General features: G+C 44.8%; 1 protein-coding gene across 1 annotated transcript in view; it reads left to right on the top strand.

Moving 5' to 3' along the window:
* LOC308335900 (SLIT-ROBO Rho GTPase-activating protein 3-like) overlaps positions 1 to 16,257 on the top strand; it is a gene marked incomplete at its 3' end in the record, with an annotated part of 94,650 nt that overhangs the window by 29,975 nt on the left and 48,418 nt on the right. The window contains exons 3-4 of the mRNA XM_080793122.1: positions 5,375 to 5,537; positions 8,957 to 9,019. Coding sequence (XP_080649248.1) covers positions 5,375 to 5,537; positions 8,957 to 9,019 — 226 coding nt within the window. The remainder of the gene's footprint in view (positions 1 to 5,374; positions 5,538 to 8,956; positions 9,020 to 16,257) is intronic.

Genomic DNA, 16,257 nt, shown 5'->3' with positions numbered 1-16,257 from the left:
GTGTGTGTGTGTGTGTGTGTGTGTGTGTGTGTGTGTGTGTGTGTGTGGGTGTGGGTGTGTGTGTGTGTGTGTGTGTGTGTGTGTGTGTGTGTGTGTGTGTGTGTGTGTGTGTGTGTGTGTGTGTGTGTGTGTGTGTGTGTGTGTGTGGGTGTGTGTGTGGGTGTGTGGGTGGGGGTGTGTGTGTGTGTGTGTGTGTGGTAGGTATAGGCCAGGGGAATCGGGGATCTGACCAGAAACCCTAAAAACTCAGTACAGTATGAGATTACCGTTAGATTTGAAGAAAGGACACGTCGAGGAGAAAAAGGGGAAAGTTCTGAGGTCACTCGCTCATCCCCTGGTTCATGGAAGTTGGTCTCTCTATGGAGAGAGACGTGGGGTCCTCTTAAAACCGTCTCATATAAGTGATATTGTCAGGGAGGTGTCTCTGTATCGTTTACGACTGACGTCAGTCAGTCATATTTCATACAGTCTGTTTCTAGCGGATATAGTCCAGCCGCAGTAACATTAGCGTCTATAGGAGGCTCTTAGTGGTCAATGTTTGGGGCGGCTGTGGCTCAGGAGGTATAAGAGCAGGTCGTCCAATGATCCCTGGGTCGGCGGTTCGAATCCCGGCTCCTCCTCTTCCTGTCCTATACATGTCGAAGTGTCCTTCATGGGCAAGACACTGAACACCACCTTGCCTCCAGTGCATAGAAAAGCACTATAAAAATGTGATGTGATTAATGTGATGCCTAAAGGAAGCTCTGGGCATCAACAAACTCATCAACAACATCATTATTATATATAATATAATATAATATAAGAAAGAAGCAACAAAATCAAATCACAACGCCTCACAATTGCGAGGCATTGCGAGCTTGTATAGGTCGGTTTTCCAGCGCTCGTTTTGAATCCGCTCCACTTGTCCTTGGAAAGGGAGCGTTCTGTGAGGCCAAACCAGGACACGCATTATTATCACTGCCTCCACACTGGAAGAGCACCGCTCTGTTTTAGAAACTACATCTTTATCACAAGACATTGCCCTGTTTCCATCAATGCTAGGTAGGGGAATGTCTAGCTGCTAGGTAGATTAAAGGGACACTTCACCCTTTTTGCAAAAAAATATATGTTAATGACGTTTAGAAGCTTTAGAACACTTTCCTGGGGGTCTTTATGTGTGTAATATGTGGTTTTAGATATTTTAGATTGTAGCAGTGAGCCTGTTGTCTCTGATGTCATGGGCACTGGGCTCACTTCCTTCCTGGACTACATGTTGTCTCAGTAAGACAGCTCTCCCCCCTATCCACAAGGAGGAGCAGTGCACCAAAGAATTATGGGAATTAGAGGTAGTGAGACCAGTGTCCATGACATCAGAGACAACAGGCTCACTGCTACAATCTAAAATATCTAAAACCACATATTACACACACAAATACCCCCAGGAAAGTGATCTAAAGCTTCTAAACGTCACTAACATATATTTTTTTGCAAAAAGGGTGAAGTGTCCCTTTAATGTCTAGCTGCTAGGTAGGTGAATTTAGCTCAAGTGTCATCATCACAGATCATTGCACGCTCTTTCACTTGACCTATCTCTGAACGTCCACATGAGCGTCTCTGAGTTGACCTATCTCTGAACGTCCACATGAGCGTCTCTGAGTTGACCTATCTCTGAACGTCCACATGAGCGTCTCTGAGTTGACCTAGCTCTGAACGTCCACATGAGCGTCTCTGAGTTGACCTAGCTCTGAACGTCCACATGAGTGTCTCTGAGTTGACCTAGCTCTGAACGTCCACATGAGTGTCTCTGAGTTGACCTAGCTCTGAACGTCCACATGAGCGTCTCTGAGTTGACCTATCTCTGAACGTCCACATGAGTGTCTCTGAGTTGACCTATCTCTGAACGTCCACATGAGCGTCTCTGAGTTGACCTATCTCTGAACGTCCACATGAGTGTCTCTGAGTTGACCTAGCTCTGAACGTCCACATGAGCGTCTCTGAGTTGACCTAGCTCTGAACGTCCACATGAGTGTCTCTGAGTTGACCTAGCTCTGAACGTCCACATGAGCGTCTCTGAGTTGACCTATCTCTGAACGTCCACATGAGCGTCTCTGAGTTGACCTAGCTCTGAACGTCCACATGAGCGTCTCTGAGTTGACCTAGCTCTGAACGTCCACATGAGTGTCTCTGAGTTGACCTAGCTCTGAACGTCCACATGAGCGTCTCTGAGTTGACCTAGCTCTGAACGTCCACATGAGCGTCTCTGAGTTGACCTAGCTCTGAACGTCCACATGAGCGTCTCTGAGTTGACCTAGCTCTGAACGTCCACATGAGCGTCTCTGAGTTGACCTAGCGCTGTCAGTCATGCGCGGCAAAACGCGCCGCGTTGCGTTTCAGTGCGAGCGTTCAGTGTGCTCTATAGTCTACCGTCAGCCTGCGTACGGTATACGGTACGGTACGGTACAGTACAGTACAGTACAGTACAGTACAGTACAGTACAGTACAGTACAGTACAGTACAGTACAGTACAGTACAGTACAGTACAGTACAGTCACTGGGACAAGGAGAAAATAATATAGCACTCACTCACGGGATGGGGTGGTTGCATGTGAAACGTTTAGAGGGTGATCTCTCTCTCTCTCTCTCTCTCTCTCTCTCTCTCTCTCTCTCTCTCTCTCTCTCTCTCTCTCTCTCTCTCTCTCTCTCTCTCTCTCTCCCTCCCTCTCTCTCTCTCTCTCTCTCTCTCTCTCTCTCTCCCTCTCTCTCTCTCTCTCTCTCTCTCTCTCTCTCTCTCTCTCTCTCTCTCTCTCTCTCTCTCTCTCTCTCTCTCTCTCCCTCTCTCTCTCTCTCTCTCCCTCTCTCTCTCTCTCTCTCTCTCTCTCTCTCTCTCTCTCTCTCTCTCTCTCTCTCTCTCTCTCTCTCTCTCTCTCCTCTCTCTCTCTCTCTCTCTCTCTCTCTCTCTCTCTCTCTCTCTCTCTGTACCACTGGCCCACATTCTGCTCACACGGAGCGGTCACTGTTTGTATCAGGTTGTTGATGACGGGCAGAAACCTCTCATCTCAACTCAGCCATTGACTTAATTATCATGTTTTTCATGAACTCCCAGAGCTGCACCGATAACATGTTTTACAAGCTTCCTGATTGATATAAATATAATATTGACTTAGTTATACCGCATGTCAACTAAGGCTCCCGTTGGATCGGTAGCTCTGGGCTCGCTTGGCTGATCTACAAGCTCTCATTGTAGATCTGCTGTTTCTGCCCCAAAGTGTCCTCTTACGGGATTTCAGCCCCTCGGACAGTCTCTGCACGTCTCTGCGTTCCATCAATGAATGAATGAATTAATGAATGACCTTTATTTATGTAGCACCCTTCTCAGCACGAGTGCACAGGGTGCTTTACAATAGTACAAAAATAAAACAACTATAACAACAGCAGGCAGCCATTATCACAGAGTAAACAGTGAAAAACTAGCATCGAAAAGGACAATAAGAACACAGATAAAAACACAAACTGTAGAAAATCAAGTGATTATAGGTGACCAAAAGCCTGTCTGAACATGAACGTTTTCAATTGTTTTTTAAAAGAGGCCTCAGAAAGGACAGTTCTTAAGTCCAGGGGGAGGGCAACGCACACCCTCTCGTGTAATATTGCTTAAATATAATATATTACAATTTACTTCAAAAGGTTCTCCTAAAGTAAACAATACAAGGCACACAAAGAACATGAATTATATGTATCTCCTTCTGCAGTCACAGTCCTCGTCTGGAACATCAGTCTTCAATTGCTGTGACTTTGCTCTGATCTACAAGCTCACCTGTGACTTTGCTCTGATCTACAAGCTCATCCCAGAGCTGTATTTATCTGCTTTTTAAGTCTGCCTCCAAACAAGGACACGCTGCCCAGAATAGAAGCGTTGCCAGGTTGGAATGCGGTCTTTAAGGACGTGAATAATTCAATAAGGACTGGAATAAAGGTTGACTCTTTGTTCTCTCCGTGGCTCCAGGACAGTGGATTTCAACCCTTTTAACCCATTTTGGGGCGGGAACGTTACCTTTTGGTGTTATAGCATCATGCTATGCTTTAGCTATTGAAAAATAGCAGATCTACAAGCTCATAGCGCGCCACTCGGTGGCGCGCTATGAGCTTGTAGATCTGCTTTTTTTTTTTTTATCGAAGAACGACTGACATAGAAACATAGCTTTTTCAGAAAACTGTCAGGATGTAAGAAGACATTTTTTAGAATCTGATCTCAGGTCAGAATGGGTTAATAATCCAGGCCCATTATTTGCTCTGCATTTGGACCACCAGGCCCACCAGCCTCTCAGACCCATTTGGACCACCATAGCCTCTCAGAACCAAAGCTAAAGGATATTTTGTTGTCGTTTGTTGACACAATTCCACGCTGTTGGCAAACAATCAAAAATAACAATTCTTCTATACATTCTGAGTCTAATTGAATTACTTCTTTATTATTATTATATATATTATATTATAATTATTACTTCTTTAATCCAATCCAATCCAATCCACTTTATTCATATGAAGTGGATTTACAACTTTAGAGTTTACAAAGGGCTGTACAAGAAGAATACAACTATAAATACACTCTATAAAGTTAAACACAGAGAACAGCAGCAAAAACACACAAAAGAAAATACAAAACGGATATAAAACATGGACCATATAGAATCTCAACTGGGGTTAAAAGCCAAGGTGTAGAGGTGGTGAGTCTTTAGGAATATAATATCAATAATCAGATCCATTATTGATCCAAGCCGGATCAGAACATGTCCAGGACACAGAATAGTTCTGGACATAAACGATGCTGCATGGAACAGAATGAGCAGAATAAACCAAACCTCAGCGTCATTAAGGCTGAGCTTCCTTAATCTTCTGCAAAATGAAATCACACGCAAGCAATTTGGTGTGAGGATGATTAAGCTCACATGCTATGCCCTAACAGCAGCGCGTGTGTGTGTGTGTGTGTGTGTGTGTGTGTGTGTGTGTGTGTGTGCCTGCGTGTGTGTGTGTGCGCGTGCATGTGTCCTATCTAATTGCCCCATTTTCATGATTCCTGTGCATTAGCACAGTGACCTCAGGCATTGTGTGTGTGTGTGTGTGTGTGTGTGTGTGTGTGTGTGCACTGAGTGGCACCGACTGCCGCGCTACGAGCTTGTGGGGGGTCCCTGGAACAACATATTTTCAGATGGGGGGGGCCACTCGGTGGCGCGCTACGAGCTTGTAGATCTGCTATTTTTGAAAAATCGAAGAACGACTGACAGAAACATAGCTTTTTCAGAAAACTGTCAGGATGTATAGAAAACATTTTTTGAATCTGATCTCAGGTCAGAATGGGTTAATTTTGACGTGTCCTCTTTATGTCTTCTCCTCACAGGAAGGAGCAGAGCCTGCTGACCACGGTCAACTGCTGGTATCTGGTTCTGAACCAGGCCCGACGGGAGAGCCGTGACCACGCCACGCTCAGCGACGTCTACAACAACAACGTGATCGTCCGCCTGGCGCACGTGGGAGAGGACGTCATCAGGCTCTTTAAAAAGGTTAGCCGTTGTTCACTAAAACGTCCCATTCCATTCCGAACGGAGGCCAAACGTTATTGTTACTGTCGTTTTGGGGTTTCATCCTCGACGAAACAATCTGGTGACTGCAAAATGATCAACCCGTTACGACATGGGAAAGCATCTGCCTCACAGATTTTAAACCCAATAGCTAAATGCTTTAGCTATTGAAAAATAGCAGATCTACAAGTTTGTATAGCGCGCCACCAAGTGGCGCGCTATGAGCTTGTAGATCTGCTATTTTTGAAAAGTCGACGACTGACAGCTTTTTCAGAAAACTGTCAGGATGTAGAAGACATTTTTTGAATCTGATCTCAGGTCAAAATGGGTTAACCATTATGTTATACTTTGGCTATTCAAAAATAGCAGATCTACAGTACAAGCTCATTACACTTGCTAAAAAATAGCCGATTTACAAGCTCACAACTTGTTAGTGTTTTCATCAAACCCTGACCTAACCATAACCGCAAGCACGGGAGCAGGAGATAATGCTCCGTCAGAATTATATGTGACAAAATTTGACTGAGGGACTGCCATTGGACTTTTTTGAATTTTCGTTTTTTCATGTCATATGAAAGCAGGGAATCATAGCTTCAAATTGACATATTGGTTGTTCAGTCTGACCCACCAGTTTAGGTGATATGGCTTATAGAGTAAATGTCTTGCAGAGAAACAGCGAGTTGAGAAAACAGGCTTGGAAGGTTCACTTCTGTGGTCTCTAACATTACACCTATAGCTACATGTTTAAGCATTTATTTCATATTTACATGTCTTCTGTGGTCTCTAACATTACACCTAGCTACATGTTTAAGCATTTATTTCATATTTACATGTCGATTTCAGCTCGAACACTTATTTCAGACATGCTCTAGTATGTGAAGAGTCTGCCTGTGCTATTAACTCATTTTGAGAAAAAAAATCTCCTCTGGTGAAAAGCTGGAATTTGCGCGATGGCAGTCTCTCAGTCAAATCTGGTCACATATGCGGTCCCCCTTTTACTTATACTGGATCTCTTGTCCACTAGTCCTTATACCAGTCTAGTTTTAGTCATCACAGTTTAGTTTTTATAATTGGTTTTCATTTCGTCTTCCCCAGTTGAAGTCGACGGACATTTTTCGTCTTCAACACTGTTAACTTTCTGCTGCTGGCGTTTAACTTTGAAAGCCCATGCATGTATACGTGCACACACAGACATGCTTAACGCACACACATGCTTAACGCACACGCACGCTTAACGCACACGCACGCTTAACGCACACGCACGCTTAACGCACACGCACGCTTAACGCACACGCACGCTTAACGCACACGCACGCTTAACGCACACGCACGCTTAACGCACACGCACGCTTAACGCACACGCACGCTTAACGCACACGCACGCTTAACGCACACCGCACACCAGCTGTCTCTGCTGGGGAGCGGTCAACCAACCGCTGACTCCATTTTATAAAAACTGCACCTTCAGCTCACCTGTCCTCTGAGTCAAGTCCAAGTGCACCTTGCTTTTTTTTTATCTGCATGGGGGGGCTGTCCTCTGGTTTTACTCTGAAAAGCCCCGCCTTCCATTCCCCCCCCCCCAAAAAAAAACCTGGGAGGTATTAATCTTCCATTACTACCTCGCGCTGTCACGTCTGATCTCTCTCTCTCTAGAAGCGTTTATATTCCAAACAAGATGCTTTGGTCAAGTCAGGAATGAGGACAGAGCATGGCCGTTCTGGACTAAACGATGGAGAGTGCCGTATAGATGCAGAGAGAATAGAGCGCTGAAGTCCTGACATATCCCCTCGTTTCCCCCCCTGGTTCACGGCAGTAGTTTCTCTATGGAGAATAACACGGGCTCATCTAAAAATGGTTTCATATAAGTGTTGTGGTCCAAAAATAAACAAGCTGTCTCTGCGTTATTGTCAGGGAGGTGTCTCTGTATCGTTTACAACAGTCAGTCATATGATGATACAGTCTGTTTCTAGTGAAAATGTAACTAATTCAGCAGCAGTAACAATAGCGTCAGTTTATTCTTCATATCCATATGAGTGCAGCGGGCCGGGATGTTTATGTACTTATATGAGGTGATCTAAAATCCCCCTATGGAGATTACAATGCAAATAACAAAGTAATGCACTCTTGCCCTGATGAAGACCTTGTAGGTCGAAACATGTCGGTCCTCTCACTATGAGCTACAGAAGGCCTACAGCTGAGTGAGGGACATGTATGTCCCTCTAACTATGAGCTACAGAAGGCCTACTGAGTGAGGGACATGTCTGTCCCTCTAACTATGAGCTACAGAAGGCCTACTGAGTGAGGGACATGTCCTCTAAGGCCTACTGAGTGAGGGACATGTCCTCTAAGGCCTACTGAGTGAGGGACATGTCCTCTAAGGCCGACTGAGTGAGGGACATGTCCTCTAAGGCCTACTGAGTGAGGGACATGTCCTCTAAGGCCTACTGAGTGAGAGACATGTCTGTCCCTCTGTTATGAGCGACAGAAGGCCTACTGAGTGAGGTCCCATCCATCACTGAGCTGTATAAGAGAGTATAGAAACTGTTGCTGCGTGTTGTGTTGTGTTGTGTTGTGTTGTGTTAGTTGTCCTTGGGAAATAGAAATGTCCCCCCGCTGCGTCTCGCTGTCGCACGGATGCTATTTATACACCTCTCCTCCTGCCTGGCGTGCTCTCTCTCTCTCTCTCTCTCTCATGGCACCGTTACACCGACTGTACGACCTCTCCTCCTGCCTGGCGTGCTCTCTCTCTCTCTCATGGCACCGTTACACCGACTGTACGACCTCTCCTCCTGCCTGGCGTGCTCTCTCTCTCTCTCATGGCACCGTTACACCGACTGTACGACCTCTCCTCCTGCCTGGCGTGCTCTCTCTCTCTCTCTCTCATGGCACCGTTACACCGACTGTACGCACCGTGCTTCAGAAATAAGAAAATAAAAGATGACAACGTTTCGGTAGAGAGAGAGAGAGAGAGAGAGAGAGAGAGAGAGAGCCGTCATCCCTCACCTGCTGGATATATTAACCCATTCTGACCTGAGATCAGATTCTAAAAAAAATTTCTTCTACACATCCTGACAGTTTTCTGAAAAAGCTTTGGTTCTGAGAGGCTATGGTGGTCCAAATGGGTCTGAGAGGCTGGTGGTCCTGGTGGTCCAAATGCAGAGCAAATAATGGGCCTGGATATTAACCCATTCTGACCTGAGATCAGATTCTAATCCCAAAATGGGTTAATAAAACATAAACGCGCCAATGGAAGGGAAATGAAATGTTGGGCATTGCAGTGTTAGTCTAGAATAATAATGAGACGTTTGATTTGAATGTGTGTGCTTTCTTTTATTTTATTTTCTTTATTTGTTTTGCCTTTTAATATGCAAATGACCACCTGTCTGTGTTTTTCTGTGCAGAGTAAAGACATCGGCGTGCAGATGCACGAAGAGCTGGTGAAAGTCACCAATGAGCTTTACACGGTGAGTCTGTCTGTCTGTCTGTCTGTCTGTCTGTCTGTCTGTCTGTCTGTCTGTCTGTCTGTCTGTCTGTCTGTCTGTCTGTCTGTCATTGTGCAAGTTTGTAGATCTGCTAATTTGCTAAGGTTTAACACGCCCATCAAAGAACACTTTGATATGTCAAACCTTTTTCAAAAATGTTGATGACCTCATCAAACCCTGTACAGTGTACACTCAAGACACGCTCCATATATGGCCAGTACAGAATTCAGAAGCGGCCAATTAGAGAAGTCATTGATCTGAGTGAAAAGCAGAAGATTGTTCCAGTCAGACGGAGCAGACGTTGACGTCCACATATCAGCTCTGACAGTGTGTACAGTAGGCTATATAGATTCAGTAGAACCGGTTCCAAATGTGACGGAACCGATTCCCGGTATAGTTCAAGGTTTACGGATCCGGTTCCTCCGGTTGATCCGGTTTCCCGGTTGAAGCAGTTCTCCAGGGATCATGTGATCATGTGATCATGTGATCACCAGTATAGGGAGGCTGACGTGGAACATGAGATGGGCGGGGCTGGCATTGACGCCGGCCGGCGCCCGCCGCTTTTTTACCACAACCGCTGTGGTGAATATATATGACATCTGAGTTACCAGTCAATAGGCTCTATGCCGCACACAGCGGACATTTTGGAAAGAGTTGGTGTTGGTGTTGTGCATGGTGAGATGTGTCAGTGCAAGCGGTGTGGTTTGGTATAGGAGAAGGTGCTGTTGGTGTTGTGCATGGTGAGATGTGTGCAAACGGTGTGGTTTGGTATAGGAGAAGGTGCTGTTGGTGTTGTGCATGGTGAGATGTGTGCAAACGGTGTGGTTTGGTATAGGAGAAGGTGCTGTTGGTGTTGTGCATGGTGAGATGTGTCAGTGCAAACGGTGTGGTTTGGTATAGGAGAAGGTGCTGTTGGTGTTGTGCATGGTGAGATGTGTGCAAACGGTGTGGTTTGGTATAGGAGAAGGTGCTGTTGGTGTTGTGCATGGTGAGATGTGTGCAAACGGTGTGGTTTGGTATAGGAGAAGGCGTACAAAGGATGGCGTGTTGCGCTGGCTATTAGCGTGGCTGGATTACATTTTTCAAGGTGAAAGGGGTTTCAGTGTGTTTGCATGTTCTCCCCGTGTCCCCTAGGGTAGGTACCCTCACATGTTCTCCCCGTGTCCCCTATGGTAGGTACCCTCACAAAAACATGCAGTAATCCTGGTCACTAAACTGCCTCCCCCTGGCCAGCCGGGGCGCCTGATGGAGGGGAAAGGAACTGGTTGGAATAACGTGTTCCTTCCACACGCTACGACGTCCAACCAGGGTAACTCCCCCCTGTCAGGTGTAAAGGAGCAACTTGGACACTCAAGCATGAAGGAAGCATGAGTTATATGTCCGTTGCTCTCCCCAGGTTGGTGGAGGGTGTGTAGAGCCCAGGATCACAGTAGATGATTGTCACAGGGGTGAAAAATGGGTTACAAAATCGTGGGATAAAAAAAATATATATATATAAAAATAAAAATAAAGGATTACATTTCCCACGACGCTTTGAGTTTCATGAACATGCTAGAATATAATAGATCATATTATAGTGCTTGTCGGCAGTTGTTGCCAGATATATTTTGCGAGAGAGAAACAAGCAACGCGGTCTATGAAAAATAACCAAGCAAATTAATGGGGTTTGAATCGATCGAACTATCGGCCGCCACGGCTGTGCCCTATTACAGAAGAAAGCTTATAATAAGCAGACATGGCAACGCTGTTACTATAATTGAGTTAGAGGTTCTGGCTTAGAGTGTATTGTACAATGTTGTCTATAATCTTAGCTGGGTAACATTATATGGCAGTTAATAGAGCCCAGAGTGTACAGTGTTGTATTCTGTACCATCTTTGCTCTGTAACATTATATGGCACTTTGCAATCATTGATTATTTTTCACCCTTCTTGTTTTTCCACTCGTGCATTATTCATAACAAATACAGTATGTATTTATGTTGGCTGGCTCTGCACACACAGCCAACATGTTATCACAGGCAGGAGAAATATACAAGACATACATAATAGGCTATACATATACAAGACATATACAAGACATACATAATAGGCTATACATATACAAGACATATACAAGACATACATAATAGGCTATACATATACAAGACATATACAAGACATACATAATAGGCTATACATATACAAGACATATACAAGACATACATATTGTATATATATACAAGACATATACAAGACAGAATATAATACTGTAATGTTTGTCTATCAGTGTTGTTTTTGACAGCACATTTCTATTTTAGTTTAGTCATATAGTCTTTGGACTGAAACTTCATTTAGTTTTAGTCACATTTTAGTCACCTGGAATGTCTTAGTGTTTAGTCTAGTTTTCGTCGACTAAATGTCATAAGATTTTGGTCGACTAAATCTACAGTTGATTTAGTCGACTGAAATGTATTTTGGCGGGCCTTGATGCCGTCGTAATGAGTGTTTTTACACTTGCTGAAAATAGCCGATGACTTATAGTGGATCTCTCGTCCACTATAGTCCCTTCCTAACGTTTTAGTCTAGTTTTTATTTGTCGACGAAATTGTCAGTATATTTGGGCTTGGTTTTAGTCGTCGTAGCTTAAGTTTTCATTTAGTTTCCATTTAGTTTTCGTCAGTGGAAAAAAGGTAGTCGACGAACATTTTCTGTCTTAGTTTTATAGTCGACGAAAACAACACTGTTGTCTACAGTTGAATGCAGCTTGTTGGTTAGAACGTTGTTGTCGAGTTGAAACCTATTTTTCCTTTTACACACACACTTTTGTATGACGAAATAAGGCATTTATTTAAAATAATAATAATAATAAAACATTGAGAGTTCAACATGACAATTATGTGTAGCATTATGACACATTGTGAGGTTGTAGATCTGCTAATTTCTTTAAAAGGTTTGACACGCCCATCAAAGAACACTTTGATGTGTCAAACCTTTTTAAAAAATGTGCAGATCTAAAATCTCATGAAGTGCACTTTGATGCCAAATTACCAATTCTTTTACCCACATACGATTTTAAATAATGGCCTTTATTACTTCTCACTTGGTAATTTTACATATTTATTTCTACTTTTTCCACTATTTATACTTAAAAAAAAGAAAGTACTTCTTCCACATGGTGTAATGTAAGTACAGTACATTTACTCAAGTACTGTACCTAACCCATTTAAACCTGAGGAGGATTCTAAATCCTGACGGTTTTCTGATAAACCTCATGTTTCTATGTCAGTCGTTCTCGAATATTTTCATGTCAAGGACTCCCAAACATATTTGCATTTGGCCACCGACCCCCATCTGAAAATATGTTCTTCCTATAGAAGCAAAGATTTCAGTTAAAGAAACGTTCGCTGTGAAAGAAATATATATTCAAAGATTTGCATCACATTTTCACGATTTTTCAGTAGCTAAAGTATAACACAATGCCTTCAAACACCAAAAGGGGTTCCTGTCCAGAATAGTTAAGTATATTGATGTCCTTTTCTCAAGCTGTTACATTTCAAATAGAAATACTCTACTTTCGTCTCCACTAGATTTCTACTAGAAGTTACTTTTGGGAGCGAAACTTAAATAAATAATATATCACCATGAATGAACCATGAATATAATAAGCCCTATGTTAAAAATCAGGAAAATAGCCAATCTTGCAAATTTTGTTTCAATTTCAACAAAAATAAACGTACTCTGTAAATCGTCCATTTTCAAACCTTGAGTATTGACTCTTTCCACCACCGGCTGAGTCTTATATTGATCCGTCTCTGGCGCGCCACGGATTAGTGGAAATGGAAAGAGTTTCATGTTTCATGCACTTCACGTGTGTCACTGCGTGCGTGCGTGCGTGCGTGCGTGTGTGCGTGCGTGTGTGCGTGCGTGTGTGCGTGTAGCCTTCCTCTCGCCCATCGATCTCACTCTTCCACCTTCAGCATCTTATTATTTCAACCAGCGTTGCTATAGGGCAGTGGTCCCCAAAGTGCTGCGGTCTGGCGACCCCTAGGGGTCCTTCAGGGAGTTAAAAAAAAACAATGAAGGGAAAATGTACGTCATCTTGTCCCTAACGCAAACATTAAATGTACGTCATCTTGTCCCTAACGCAAACATTAAATGTACGTCATCTTGTCCCTAACGCAAACATTAAATGTACGTCATCTTGTCCCTAACGCAAACATTAAATGTACGTCATCTTGTCCCTAACGCAGACATTAAATGTACGTCATCTTGTCCCTAACGCAGACATTAAATGTACGTCATCTTGTCCCTATAACGCAAACATTAAATGTACGTCATCTTGTCCCTAACGCAAACATTAAATGTACGTCATCTTGTCCCTAACGCAGACATTAAATGTACGTCATCTTGTCCCTAACGCAAACATTAAATGTACGCCATCTTGTCCCTAACGCAGACATTAAATGTACGTCATCTTGTCCCTAACGCAGACATTAAATGTACGTCATCTTGTCCCTAACGCAAACATTAAATGTACGTCATCTTGTCCCTATAACGCAAACATTAAATGTACGTCATCTTGTCCCTAACGCAAACATTAAATGTACGTCATCTTGTCCCTAACGCAAACATTAAATATACGTCATCTTGTCCCTATAACGCAAACATTAAACGTCATTAACAATAAAGATAATGTAATTTTTGTTTTGTCACCGTGTAATCACCATTACATCACCTAATCATAGCAACATGAGTTAGACTTTAATATATTAGCGCCCCTCACTTCACACAGGTGTGATTTTTGTCTTAATATATTTTTTATCCCACGATTTTGTAACCCATTTTTCACATGATATTTGTTGATCCTATATAAGGATCATAAAATACCTTGAACGATCACCATCGCATTACCATACATGATTTGGGTTTGGCACTCCACTGGAAGCCATTGCTGATGCGCAACCTCTTTTTCTCATTTTAGTTCCTATTGGCTGTTGCTAGTCATGGCTGCCAGTTCCTATTGGCTGTTGGTAGTCATGGCTGCCAGTTCCTATCGGCTGTTGCTAGTCATGGCTGCCAGTTCCTATTGGCTGTTGCTAGTCATGGCTGCCAGTTCCCAGCGGACATCATGTGTTAGCTCCGCCTGCTCCAGACCGTGCTCAATAACTACCAGTTTGCACAACGTCTTCAGACTAGGATTCAAGTCTACGATGTACGGGTCACTGCCCGCTTTGCTTTCTCCAAAGACAATGACACGATCTCCCAGCATGCAACAGCACATCCCATCCAGCTTAGCCGTCCAGCCTCTCCCGTTAGGCTCAACCTCCTTCCAGGTGAAGGTCTCTGGATTGAATTTCCACAGATCATTTGAGGTCTTACCCCGCTGGTGTTTGTAACCACCAAATATGTACAGCTCTCCATTGTAGGCAAAGTGCGAATGCTGGGAGCGTCCCTCTGGAAGAGCCAGACCAACGTCTGGCTGAGCACGCTTCTGTGCAGACGGTGTTCTCAGCCAGACGTTGGTCTCTGTGTCAAACACTCTGACGGCGTCGTGGCACTGGCGTTCCCTGCCCCCGAATACAAACATCTTTGTCCCGATGATGGTGGCAGAGTGACCATATGAAACGGGTGGTGGCGTTCCTCTGGCGTTGATCACTGACCAGACCATCGTGCTGGTGTCCAACTTGTGGGTGTCATTAGACATTCCAGCCAGCCTGTCTATGTATCCTCCGTGGATAAAAATGACCTTCCCCAAGACACAGGCCGAGTGGTCGAACCTCCCCTTCGAGACGGACCCGGAGACCCTGGGTTTAAACCACCTGTAGGTCGAACCTCCCCTTGGAGACGGACCCGGAGACCCTGGGTTTAAACCACCTGTGGGGGACCCGGAGACCCTGGGTTTAAACCACCTGTGGAGACGGACCCGGAGACCCTGGGTTTAAACCACCTGTGGGCGAACCTCCCCTTGGAGACGGACCCGGAGACCCTGGGTTTAAACCACCTGTGGGCGAACCTCCCCTTGGAGACGGACCCGGAGACCCTGGGTTTAAACCACCTGTGGGCGAACCTCCCCTTGGAGACGGACCCGGAGACCCTGGGTTTAAACCACCTGTGGTCGAACCTCCCCTTGGAGACGGACCCGGAGACCCTGGGTTTAAACCACCTGTGGGCGAACCTCCCCTTGGAGACGGACCCGGAGACCCTGGGTTTAAACCACCTGTGGGCGTCCTTCGAGACGGACCCGGAGACCCTGGGTTTAAACCACCTGTAGGAGACCCTGGGTTTAAACCACCTGTGGGCGTCCGCGGCAAATGCATGAAGCACGTTGCAGCACTCGTCGTCCGAGTAGTACCGACAGCCTCCCCAGAGGTAGACGACATCTTCAACCAGCACAGCCGAGTAGCCGTAGCACGTGGACGGAACCTCACCGTGATCTTCTTCTCCTCTTCCTGGTGTCACCGGGGGCAACCTCCTCCAGCGCAAAGACACTGTGTTTAAGACGAGCACGCCGATCTGATCCCCTGGTCTGCCAAAGAGCTTTCCGAAGCAGTACACCTTGTCTCCGACAGCGACAGCCGCACGTTGGAATATCCCTGGAACTTCGCTCAGACGCAGAGTCCTCCACAACATTTCTTGCACCGTATAGTTTAAGTATTGCTCTGTAAAAGTACTGTTCTATAGTGCTTCTATTGGTTCAGTGGCAGAAATAAATCACAAAGTTTGACGAATCCACAAAGCCAAATCTGATGTGTTTGGGTTTGGCCAATCAGGGAAGCAGAGATGGCTGTTGTCAGCGAATCGATGGTGAGCACAGTCACGGTCCAGGTGTCTTCTGGGAGTCCTCTGTTCTCCACAGCAGACCGTCCGGTTCAGCAGCGTTGACGGCTAATCTTCACAACTTGCCGTTTAAAAATTCCCGAATGACGTTTTGGTTCAGTCGACATTTTATTTTAAAGGACATGGTTGTGATGACGGCATTGTGATGTCGTTGAGTGATGATGTCATAACGTAGGATAACCAATGAGGTTAGTCCAACGCAATAGAAGAGTTACGATATTGAGGGGGAAGAAACCGAGCGCTGTTCATGCAGCCTGAACTGGGACAAGCTGAAGTTGGAAATACATTGTTTTCAAAGAGGGCCGGTGCAATTAAGAGCAATTTTAGGCATGTGTGCAACATGCCGACTGTTTTAAAGTATTCTACAGTAACAACTAAATTCTACACAATCTATGTAAAGTGCT

This window comes from Protomyctophum bolini (genome assembly GCF_963924005.1).
Source record: "Protomyctophum bolini genome assembly, chromosome: 20".
Lineage (NCBI taxonomy): Eukaryota > Metazoa > Chordata > Actinopteri > Myctophiformes > Myctophidae > Protomyctophum > Protomyctophum bolini.
Note: the sequence above shows the minus strand (reverse complement) of the source record. Positions and strands in the feature narration are given on the sequence as shown.